The 12635-nt window shown below is 26.4% G+C and overlaps 1 protein-coding gene across 1 annotated transcript; it reads right to left on the reverse strand.

The window, feature by feature from the left end:
• Positions 1–8448: 8448 nt before the first annotated feature.
• Positions 8449–11352, reverse strand: GO595_005554 (CAMK family protein kinase; the record flags this gene model as incomplete). Its single annotated transcript, XM_067918810.1, has 1 exon — positions 8449–11352. One exon carries the CDS (start codon positions 11350–11352, stop codon positions 8449–8451), a length of 2904 nt encoding a protein of 967 aa, XP_067774186.1.
• Between the last annotated feature and the right edge of the window lie 1283 nt (positions 11353–12635).

The following is a 12635-nucleotide window of genomic DNA, read 5'->3' on the forward strand; positions in this document are numbered from 1 at the left end:
TGAGTTAGCATAATTTTGTGAAACATTTAATTTATTTACATAAACATTATATTTATTAAAATCATCATTAAATATTTGATTTAATAATTCCATTATAGATATTTGATAAGCTTTATCTAATTGTTCAGGTGTTATATTTTGTAATAGATTTTTAATAGTAGGATGATATTTTTCATCTATAAATTTATAAATTTGTTTTCTTAATAAATTATGATATTTATTATACACAGTTACAGTTAATGTTATTACATTTTTATTTTTTACAATAGAAAACGAAGGTTTAATATTTATAGCACTAAAATCACAATCTTTAAATTCTTGTGCAAAACATGTATAAAGAGCTTCCATTAATAATAATGAAATGATTTTATAAAATTATTTTATTTTATGGAAAACGATATTAATATTGATGCCTTAGATAATATGATTGATTATTGTTTATATAAAAATAAACCTAAATTAAATGAAGAATTAATAAGTGAAATTCATCCAGAAGTGAATGTGCTTTATAATTCTTTAAATATAGCAGTAGGTAGACAAAGAAGTGGGAAAACTCAATGTATAATTAGAGAAATTATTAAAATTAGTAATATTAGTCCTAGAACTCATTTATTAATTTATATTAATAAAAATGGATTAGAAAATGATCCTACATTTGAATCATTAAAACCTTTAATAAAGATTACAATTTTATATGTAGCTGAAAATCAAGCTGAAGATATAGTTAAAGATATATTAAAATGGAAACAATTTTATAATGAAATTAAAAATAATCATTGGGAAAATAAAATAGTAGATAATCAAATATCTGAATTATTTCAAAAATTATATATTAATAATTTTAATAATTTAACTTTACATACTATAATATTTTTTGAAGATTGTGATAATAGTCCTTGATTTAAAAAACCTACTAATTATTTTAATCAATTATTTACTAAATTAGCTCATATTCAATGTTCTGTATTTTTCGCTGTACAATTTTGGAAATCTTTACCTGCTGAAGTTAAAGCTAATGTAAGTACTATATTTATATTTCCTAATTTCTCTAAACAACAATTATTTTATATGTTAGCTCAAATACCATTACCTTATACTAAAGATCAAATTTATTCAGTTTATCAAAAATTAACTGGTCATCAAAGAATAATTATTGACGTTAATAATCAAAAAATAAAAATTGGATAAAAAAATGAAAAATTAAAATTCATTTTTTTTTAATGTTAAAAGGCCAACAGGGTATAGATAATGAAATAGCTACTTATCTCAATGTTCTTGGTATTGATAAGAAAACTAAAGAAACATATACTAAACATAGTATATTGATAAATATGAAATTTTATAATCAAAATCTAAAATTATTAAATGCTGTTAACATTAAATTTATTAATGAAATATATAATATTAAATCAAATAAGAAATTTGATATGTAAATCTGATACGTAAAAATGATTATAATATTTATATAAATCTATTAATTTTTATCTAGGATCTTCACTGTTAATACATATATTTTTATACTTATCATAAACATGACATATATTTAGGGATATGTGTAGATAAAGTGGACGCAGAAAGGTTTCCCAACGATAGAGTCGAATGAAGGGAAAATAATCGAATTCATATTTAAAAACTCAAAACCGTTGGGAAACCTTTATGCAAAAGTGACTATAATTTGTTTCTTTATAATTTGAGTGGTCACCATCGTTCTTAACTACTTCTTTCAGGTGTTCGGGCATAGAATCTATCAGAGAACTTATTCGAAACTTGTTCATTGGACATTCTTCTGTTTTTCTTCTTCTTCTTTATTTTGATGACACTATCGATATATTCCACTCGGTCAGACGTCTTTTTTGTTGGGGATCCAATTTTGCCTTCGAGCGAAAATAATTTTTCATAATTCCATAAATTTCGATATTTCTTAATTGTTTTATGGTCAACATTTGTTAGACGCTGTATTTCCATATCGCTTAATCCCTGCATCACGAATAGAATAACCTTTGTTTTTTTCCATTAGATGTGATGAAAGGTAACATGTCATTTTAAACTTTAAACGTTCACCTCTCTCGTTAAGAAACCTTTCTGCGACCACTTTAAAAATGAAAAATATTACAAAGCATCAATAGGTGATATAATATAAAGAGAAGTAGAAATTTTACAAGATACTATTGATTTTGCTTCACATGGAGATTTTTATTTTAGAGTAAATAATACTGCAGATTATGAAATTGGTGATGTAGTATTATTTGATAATAATAAATTATCAGATGATTTAGTAATAACGACTAAAATATTAAATTCAATAGTTGGTAAAGTAACATATAAAATAGATGAACATTTATTAAGTATATTTAAAAAATGAAAAAAATATTTTATTTCATTTTTATTTTTAAAAATGAAAGAACGCGAATCAAAAGATTCTAACATCAATAAATCATCAATAGATGAAGTACGTCGATTAGCTCTATATAATGATGAAGGACCTGCTAAAGAGCCTTCTTTTTACGAATTTTTAATGCAAAATTTAATAGTGATTTTTCGTATTCTGAAATTTAATTCATCATTAAATAATTCGTTAAAACTAATGGATGACGCAACAAAATCTGTTAGAAATGGGGTTTCAATATCACCAACATATATAATTCAACATAAATCAATGTTAGAATATTATCAAATCATCATAAATAGATTTATCATCAATTTTTTAATAAAAACTCAAATTAATACAAAATTAGATTTTGATGAATTTAAGAAATTAATTAATGATATTATTAAAAAATATAATATAGATTATATTGATGGTCATATAGGTTCATATACATTAAATGAATATTATAACTATTATAAATCTATTATTTTAAAATATACACCTTTAAGAATATTACTTCATAAAATATTTGCAAAAGAAGTAGAAAATGATTTTAAATATGGGAAACCTAAAACTATACAAGATTGTAATAATTTCTTAATTACAAAATTAACTAACTCAAATATGACAGAAAATATTCCATTAGATTATGCTTATTCATTATATCTTTCATATTATATTAATCATTTTAGATATGTAACTTCAAATGAATTTTACAATATTTATGAAGATAAACAAAATATTAATACAGGTTTTAAAACTTTAAATAAAAATAAATATTTATTTAAAAAATTAAATATACCTTATAGTATTGATTATACAAATATAGGTAAAATAAAACCGAATATAAATTATTTTCCTTTCAAATTAAATAAAAAATATCAATTAAAATATATTGGTGGTAATGGTGAATATCAAATGGATTTATTTTTTTCACATAGTGACGAATTTGATTATGATTATTGTTATTTATTAGCTGTAGAAGTACAAACTAGATATTTATTTGGTACTTTTACTAATATTAAAATGAACGATAAACATTATAAAAAATCAATCGAAAGTGTAGCTAAAGCTTTATTTGAACTTTATGGTACAGGTTTATTTAATCCTAAAATTATTCATTGTGATTCAGAAAATACATTTTTGGGCAAAACGTTTACAATATATATCAAATTATTTAATTGGTACTAAAATAATTCCTGTTGAGAAAATAATAATTAAAAATGAATCTTATCCTATACATTCATCTTTAGCTATAATTAATAGAATTTGTAGAACTATTAGAGATATGGCTGATAATATGGGTTTAGAGTGTATTGAACCTCATGATATGAATAAAATTATACATAATTATAATTATACTTATCATAAAACATTATCTAAATTAAATCATAAAAAAATATCATTATATGAAGCTAAAATAAAACAAAAATCTTTTGGTTTATCTTTACATAAATTAAATTATAATATTATGAAACAAAAAGGATTTTATTTACCTCCTGGTACAACAGTAACAGTTTATAACACAGATCAATTGAAAAAAAGATCAAAAATATTACCAGATATTTATATTGTAGATAATTTTGAAGAAGGTAAATTTAATATTCATAATGATACAGGAATAAAAATGTCAGTACCGGAATATTTATCGAATCCAGTCCCAAATACAATTATTATACCTTCAAGAGATAGAAAAATAAATGATGTTTTATTATCTTTATTTGATGACATATTTTGTTATATTGTTTGGGTTCTGTTTTGTTCAGATTTTTTGTTGTTAATTTCGAAATTTTAAAAATTTATTTGTTTATTTGTTTAAATATTTTATAGTTTTCCCTTCATAATAATCTACGCTCTTATATCTCTTATTTCAGATTCATTAAGTACAATTACTTTTATTATATTTCGAGTTACTATTATTTCTTATGCATAATATAAAGGATTTTTTTTTAAATTAGGTATCATACTAATTTATATAATTATATAAAATTTATACATTTTGTTTATTGATAGATCAAGATAACTTAGAATATTTGAAAAAATTTCATTATTCAAATTATAATGAAGAGAGACTAAATTAAGGTAGAAGTCATAATTTATTATAATAAACAAATTAATATAATATTCATATTTAAAAATCATATTTACTCACATTTATTAATTTAATTCATGCTATGTTATATTTGTTAATGAGCATGTATATTAAGTGTTTTAAATGTTATCCTATGTTAACTTTTTTTCCGGTTCTTTATGTTATCTCAACTTTATTCATTTTTATTCTATATTTGATGATGCTATTTCATGCTTATCAAAAAATTAATATATTCCATTCTTTTTTTATCTTGTTAAATTAAGTTTATTTATGCTTATTCATTTTAAATATGTGTTTTCTCCTTGCATGTGGTATGAGTGTTAAATGTGTTTATGTGCCGGATGATATATTAAAGAGAATAGCTAGGAGATTTGCATAATACTTATTATATGATATTTATATTTAAATAATCTCGAAATAATATATAGGGTGTCCAACCCTAAGTGTAGCATCTCCATATGTGAGCATATTTAATTATTAATAAATATATATAAATAATATATGAATATAACATTTTATTTTTTATAAATATGAAGTTTCATAAAAAATTAGATATAATGAGATATTTGAACTTTTTTGATAGAAAATTGGAAAAAATATACGTTTAAAATTATCAAAAAGTTCAAAATGGAACTCGATCAGAAATCAATTGCGATTTTCTAACACTTACAAGGGAAAAATAAAAAATCAATATATACAGAAATGAAATTGACTCTTCAAGATCAATGTATTTCATATTCAACAATTACAAAATATATTAGAAATTGCAAAACATCAAAAACCGTTAACAAGGAAATCCCAAATGCAAATTTCGATGAACACAAAATCATTAATGAAAAAATTTTGTATGTACTTGATGAAGAGCCATTTGCATCTGTTCGTTATATAGCTAACACTACGGGGATTCCAAAAAGTACGGTATATTATCATTTAACAAATATGCTTTTTTATGTAAGCATGCATCCAAAGTGGGTTCCCCACAGTCTCTCAGAAAAACAAAAAATTCAAAGCGTAACAATCTCAAAAAACCTTATTAAGATTCTGAATTCAGCCAAACATAACAATTATATATATTTCGTTACAGGAGACGAATCTTGGTTTGAATATTCATATTATCCTTCTCAACAATGGATACCCATCGGAAGTCAGCCTCAAACACGTCCAAATAAGGTTTTAACAGATAAAAAAATTATGCTGACAACTTTTTGGAATCCAAGCGGAATAAAGGTTATTAACTTTCTTCCAAAAGGCGAAACATTTAATTCGAAGTATTATGCAAATAATATTATTAAGGAACTTTCAAAATTAAATGGGGGATATTTAGATAATGAAGGAAGAAGATTAACCGTCCATGCCGATAATGCACGTTCTCACATATCGAAGCACACAACTAATATAATGAATATTAAATATCTTAAAAGAGCACCTCATCCTCCTTATTCACCAGATATAGCACCACCAGACTTCTTCCTATTTGGCTATATCAAAAATAAAATGGAAGGTCAATCATACGAATCAAGAAAGGAGGTAAAAAAATGTATAACTGATATTTTACAACAAATACCAACCGATATGTTAAAACGGGTTTTTGAAGAATGGGAAAGGAGATTGGAACAAGTAATACATACCAAAGGAGAGTATATCAAGTAAACATTCTAATCATTATTTTAGTTCATTTAAATTTTATTTGTATAATGAGATGCTACACTTGGGGTTGGACACCCTATATTATTTCTAAAATAAAATTTTAGTATTACCAAAATTGTTTGTAAAAACTAATCTTTTGCGTTTATGGAATTGTAAATTAAGTATCATAGATATTCGTTAACATGTTAACATTATTATATATGATTAAAGGAATAAAATAAGCTATTAAAATTATTCATTAATAAATCTTGTTTTTATGAACACAGCCATAATTGGCTATTATAAATGTTGAAATACCTAATTCTCTTTATTACAATAGAATAACTTATTTAATAGAATATTATCACATGAAATTATAATCCCAAAATCAGCGATTTCAATTTCTCCAAAATATTTTATCTCATATTGTATCATGTTCATATATGTTAAAACCATGCGATTTTTCGTGTTGTATTACATTCGAATAATAGTAAGGAATTCTAAATATTCTTTTTATTCACAATAAAATAAGAAGAACACTTAGTATTGAATAAACTTTATACAGTCTTGAATCGACAACTATTTTAAATGGATTCAAATAATAATGTTTTTTCATTTGTTTTATAATATCTTGTAGTTAATTCACTCATGATTCTTCATGTTCACTTATGTTAATCCAAATTCATTTGTGTTTGTATAGACCTACTCATGTTCTTTAATGAATTTTATAGTTAATTCATGTTTATTTATTATAATTTATGTTGTTTATTATATTCCAAAATCAATTTACAAAATTTTATGATTTTAAAATGAATAGAACTCGATATTAACTGAATATAAATCAAAATTAATGATAAATTTAAATATATCATATAATTTTTGAAAATGTGAACAAGATATTTTCCAACTATTTAATTTAGAGTGAAATTGATTATCTATCATAAAAAAATTAAAATATTTTAATATTTAACAAAAAGAATTAATTATTATACATATTTTTTGGTTTACAAATTAAAATTATGAATGTGTACTGATTTATCAACAAAGCAATATTTTTTTGGTGGCGACCGTTTGGAGTAAATATCTATTCGGTGACATTTTATGAATTTTTAGAAATTTTTATGTCAAAAAATGTAAAACATGGAAATCAAATTTGAGAAGGAATATTTTCTCACAAAAATATTTGAATGGTAATTTTTCAATGCTATTCAATCATTATGCGCATAATTGAGAGACATTTCCACTTTTTGTATACAAGGTATTCAAATTCTTTTTTATGCTTAGAGAGTACCTCGTCATTTTTCGAAGATAATTATATAATCATGAAGTGTGTACAAATTATAATTTTTTATATCTAGAATTTGATTAAAAATATTTATTACATAGTGCAAAAAACGCGAATTTTTAGTGTCATAAAATCCCCCATTCAATTGCATTCAATATTACTGTATTTTGTACGTTAAACCCTCAGAAATCATCACCTCTCAAAAAAATTACGGATTTGGGCGAGACAAGGGTATAATAATTGTTTCTTTTAATTCATTTGGATTAATTCAATGTATAATTTATGCAATGTCGATAACTTGCTATTTAATAATATCTGTTTCAGCATCTTTGCCAAATTTTATTATTGATCAAAAAACATAGCGAAAATTGTGAATTATTCAAAATGAAATTGAATTAAAATATTTCTTCAGAAAACGAATTGAGAGCCAATTTCTAAATGCAAATTACGCCTCATTCAAATTCTCCATAATTATTGAATGGCCCCCACTTTTTGAATACTACCCATTCAAATTTCCCACGGTTGTGGGACATTACTCAGATAGTTTTCGTGCATGGACTAGATTTGAGGATTATATAATATTGGGGATGCAAAAGAGTGTGGGGAATCGTTGGACATTGATTGGTCAACAAATCGGGAGAAACAAGAATCAAGTCAAGAATCGATATCATACACTTATAATGAGGTAAAATAATGAAACACTGCGGTCAATCACCCCACTTACTAGCATTGAAAGCTTGCCATTCTGTGCTAACACACCATCTGCATTTGAAATTGACAACTTGATTTTCACAGACTACTCAGTGATAAATTGAATAGTTTACGGTTTTTTTAATTACGGTAAAAACGATAATGTTTATAAAAGCTCAAAAACTGTCGTTTTGAATTCAATTCGCTTCTGAGTTTTGATTTCCAGTTTATTTTACAGATTCATTTGAATGTATCAATACAACAATTGTTGTTAACTTTTTTAGTAATAAAATTTGATTTTATCACTCTATCAATTTAACAGTTTTCATTTTCATTAATTTCAACACAATTTAGATATTTATTCGTATAAAAACTTTTACTAATAATTTATCTAATTTGATTAATTTCAGCTTCCAAACAAATTAATTGCTGAGCCAAACACACTATATCAGGGCCCATACTATTAATTATTGGTGTTGGTACGTAATAATTTTCTTCTCTATTCAACAACTCATTATTTAACATTTGCAAATTATCATTGCCAATTCTATTCAACAAAACATTTCTAATTGCTTCAGCTCTTTTATATAGGGAATCATTATCTGAAGCAATTGGCAAGTTTATTTCCATATCATTCATTTTGAATGTTTGGAAATCCTTTTTTTCATTATTTTCTTCTTTCACATTTTCCATTGGATCAATGTCGAGTGCTTCTTTTATAGAAATCGCAAGTTTTCGAAGGTTATCGGAATTTTTATCTTCGTTTAAATCGAAGAAATCTTCCGAATCGACAATTTCCATTTCATTAACTTTATCATTTGGGTTTTGTTTTGCCCATTTTGGCTTTTTAGTATTTAATTGTTCGAAATTTATTTGTTTTTTCGTTTCTTCAGTATAATTTTCTTTGTTTCTTTCCTTTATATTGAACCCTTTCTTCTTAGGCGGCGGTAACTCGTACATGTTTTGGAGCTCAGGACTTGGCTCATAAAACAATCGGCCGCGTTTTTGATATTGTTTATATAAGTTTCGTTGGTTTTTATATATTTTATTACGTTCTTCTTCGGATATTTCATTCCGTGTGATTCGATCATCTTTAATTTCATATTCATATTCGGGATCAGATATTGCGCGTTGGAATTCACTTTGTTGATTAAGATATTGTCCACGATTTCGATTCTCTTTCATCGCATTTCGTTGTTCCCGATAAATTCTATTACGTTCTTCTTCAGTGATTTCATTTATTTCTTTATTATTTTTGTTTTTGTTATTTTTATTTTTATTATTATTATTGCAATATTGTTCATATCGTAATTTGTTCATTTTCGCTGCTTCTTTTTGTTCCAAATATATTTTTCGTCGTTCTTCGTTCGATATTTCGACATTTCTTCGTGGACTATTTTTAGGTTTAACTTCAAAGCGTCCACTTGATTGCGCTTGCATATTGTTATTATTATTGTTATTATGATTAATATTCTTCTTAAGGTTTAAATTGGGAATTCCATTGTAATTATTGTCGACAAAGTCGGGATGACTTTTACGTTCATTATAAAGTTTCTCTTGTTTGCGATGCGCTGCAACTGCATTTTGTGGCTTCGGTTGCTCTTGCTTAACGCCGAAGATTCCTTGTGGATGTTGAAGCTCTGCTAATTCTCGTCGACGTTTTTCTTCTTTTTGCTTGTGTTGTTCTTCGCGCTGTTTTTGTTGGCGGCGTAAGTTCTCGCGACGTTTCGTCTTCTCCTCTTCAATTTGGCGATAGCGCTCTGCGGCCATTTCTTCCTTCTCGCGATTACGCGCATTAAGATCATTACGAAGGTCCTCTTCTTGCTGCTTCTTGATTTGTTGTGCTTTGTGTTCTTCTTCTTTACGCTTTTGCTGTTTTAATTCTTCTTCTTTAAGTTGCTTTTGCCTTAATTCTTCTTCTTGTTGCTTCTTAAGTTGTTTCTGTTTTAACTCTTCTTCTTTACGCTTTTGTTGCTTTAACTCTTCTTCTTTAAGTTGCTTTTGTCTTAGTTCTTCTTCTTTGCGTTTTTGCTGTTTTAATTCTTCTTCTTTAAGTTGCTTTTGTTTTAATTCTTCCTCTTGCTGCTTCTTATGTTGCTCTTCTTCACGTTTTCGTTTTATGTTTTCACGTTCGATTACATAACGCTTAAGTTCTTCGATTTCTTTTTTTCTTTTGCTTTCTTTTTCTTTACATTTCTGTTCTTCACTGTCAAGTTTTTTTCGATTAATTTCTTGTTGGTTTTTGTTGACTTCGACTTTTTTCTTTTGTTCTACTTGGATTTTTTGTTTTTGTGGATCTTCTCGATTTCTCGGATATCTTGGATCAACATTTTTTGGTTGGTTTCTAGGCGATTCGCTTTTTTTACTACTTGGAGCAATCTTTGTTTCCTTGTTATTTTTCTCTGGCTTCGAAAGAACAATTGTTGGCTCGCTTAACGGTTTCCTGCCATGTAGAATTGTGTGATTCATTTCGTACTCAAGAAGCGTTTTATCAAGTAATGTATGAAGTCTTGGCTTTATGAAAGGCAAGGAAAGAATTTGGTTGATCGTAGGTCGCTTGGATGGATTCTTAGTAAGCATTTTTGATACAAGATCACGTAAATCCTGGCTATACTTGGTAGAAATAGGGGTATATTTACCACAAATAATGTTCATAAGGAGGCCTTTGAGGCTACTACCTTCAAAAGCATGTTGAAGAGTACATAGCTCATATAGAATACATCCAAGAGACCAAATGTCTGTCTTGGAATTGTACTCTTTCCCTTCGCAAATCTCAGGTGATAAATAATATGGAGTTCCTATTTGTGTTTTACAAAATTGAAATGTATTTTCAAGAACTTTAGCAATTCCAAAATCACCAAGTTTAATGTTTCCTTCTTTTGTTAAAAAAATGTTTTGCGTTTTTAGATCACGATGTAGAATTTTCCTGTCATGAATATATTTGATTGCTAATGATATTTGAATAAAATCATGAAGAATCTCTTCTTCTGGAATTAAGGTTTTCCTTTGTCGTTGAATCTTTTGAGATAAATCACCTCCATCTGCATACTCCATAACAATATAAAAACATCCTTTTTCTTGAAAGCTTGCCTTATATTCCACTATATTAGGGTGCTTCAGGGAACTTAAAACTTTGGCCTCTTTTAAGGCTTCTTCTCGATCTTTTTGAGATAATGAAGAAAATTGGATTTCTTTAATTACACACTTTTCTTTGGTTAAAATATTTTGAGCAAGAATTGCTTTACCATATCCTCCTTCCCCAAGCACCTTAATTTGGTTGTAATGCTTCATTTTGAGGCCCTCCGAAAAAATACGTTAAATTTTCATCAATAACGATCAAAATATATTCAAAAATAAGTTGGAATAAAGTATATGTGCGATCATAACTATGCTCTTTGGAGATGGAATCCTTTGGTTGCAACAGTTGAAAATAAATGGCTGAAAGAAGTTCTCGGATCTGTGGAAATTAAGGATCCAACAATGCCTGATGCGGATTTCGCAAGAGAAAATTCACTTAATACCCCTGATATATTAAAAGAAATGGAAGCTATTGCCTCAGGGGAAATTATGGCTCAAGACTGGATAGAGCCTGTTCCAATTGATATTCCATAAATGTTTTTTTATGTTTTATTAATTTATCAAAAAAAATTCACATTCTCAATATAAACTTATTGTTTTCAAGTGTATATAAGTTGGAGTACATTTGGGATTTTAAGAAAACTAGTAAATTTTAAAATTTCATATGAAATCGAATTTTGATCCTTATCAGTTCTTCATATTAAGGTTTGGCACGCAGAAATAAATTGGAGATCATAGTCTATTTATAAATTATTATTCGATTGGTTCATAATAATGGGATTTGGGGATATTGCACTTTTATGAATAAACATTTCAAATAAAAGTCAGCTAATTTTGGGAAAGAAGAAAAATTGAAACCAAAAGAAGAAAACAAAAAATTCAACAAAAGCACAAAATTTTCCTCTGATCTAGATCAGCAAAAAATTCAACTTTCACGCAAAGCAAGTGATCTTAAAAAACATGTTTCTGAATTAAGCACTTCAATATCACAATTTACGTCTGTAAATCAATCACTTAATAATTTTCTTGATTCGAATATATCCCAACTCCAGAGCCTCCTCTTAAAACTTGATAAACGAGACTCATTATTGATGGACAGTACAAATAGGCTTGCTGAAGAAGCTCAACGTCTACAATTTGAACAAACAGGTTTATTGCAATCAATTGATCAAATCAAAAATTTTTCGTCTCAACATCAAGATGAAATGTACAATATTACAAAATCCATAAAAGCGATCAAAGACGAGATTAAAACGTATCGATCGAGCATCGAAGAAATGGAAATACAATCACTTCAAAATCGAATTTCTCTTCTTAGCTTAAAAGATCGTCAATCTGATCTTCACCATCAAATCTCTTCTCTTCAAAAGCCTACTAAAAGTAATATAAATCGCTCTGATGTAATAAAATTAAATCGGCAAAACAGTGAAACTATTTTAATTTCAAATCTTAATTCAACCATTCGATCAAACATCGAGCAAGAAAAGGAAAAATTG

This window comes from Histomonas meleagridis (genome assembly GCF_020186115.1).
Source record: "Histomonas meleagridis strain 2922-C6/04-10x chromosome Unknown contig_36, whole genome shotgun sequence".
NCBI classification, from domain to species: Eukaryota; Parabasalia; order Tritrichomonadida; family Dientamoebidae; genus Histomonas; species Histomonas meleagridis.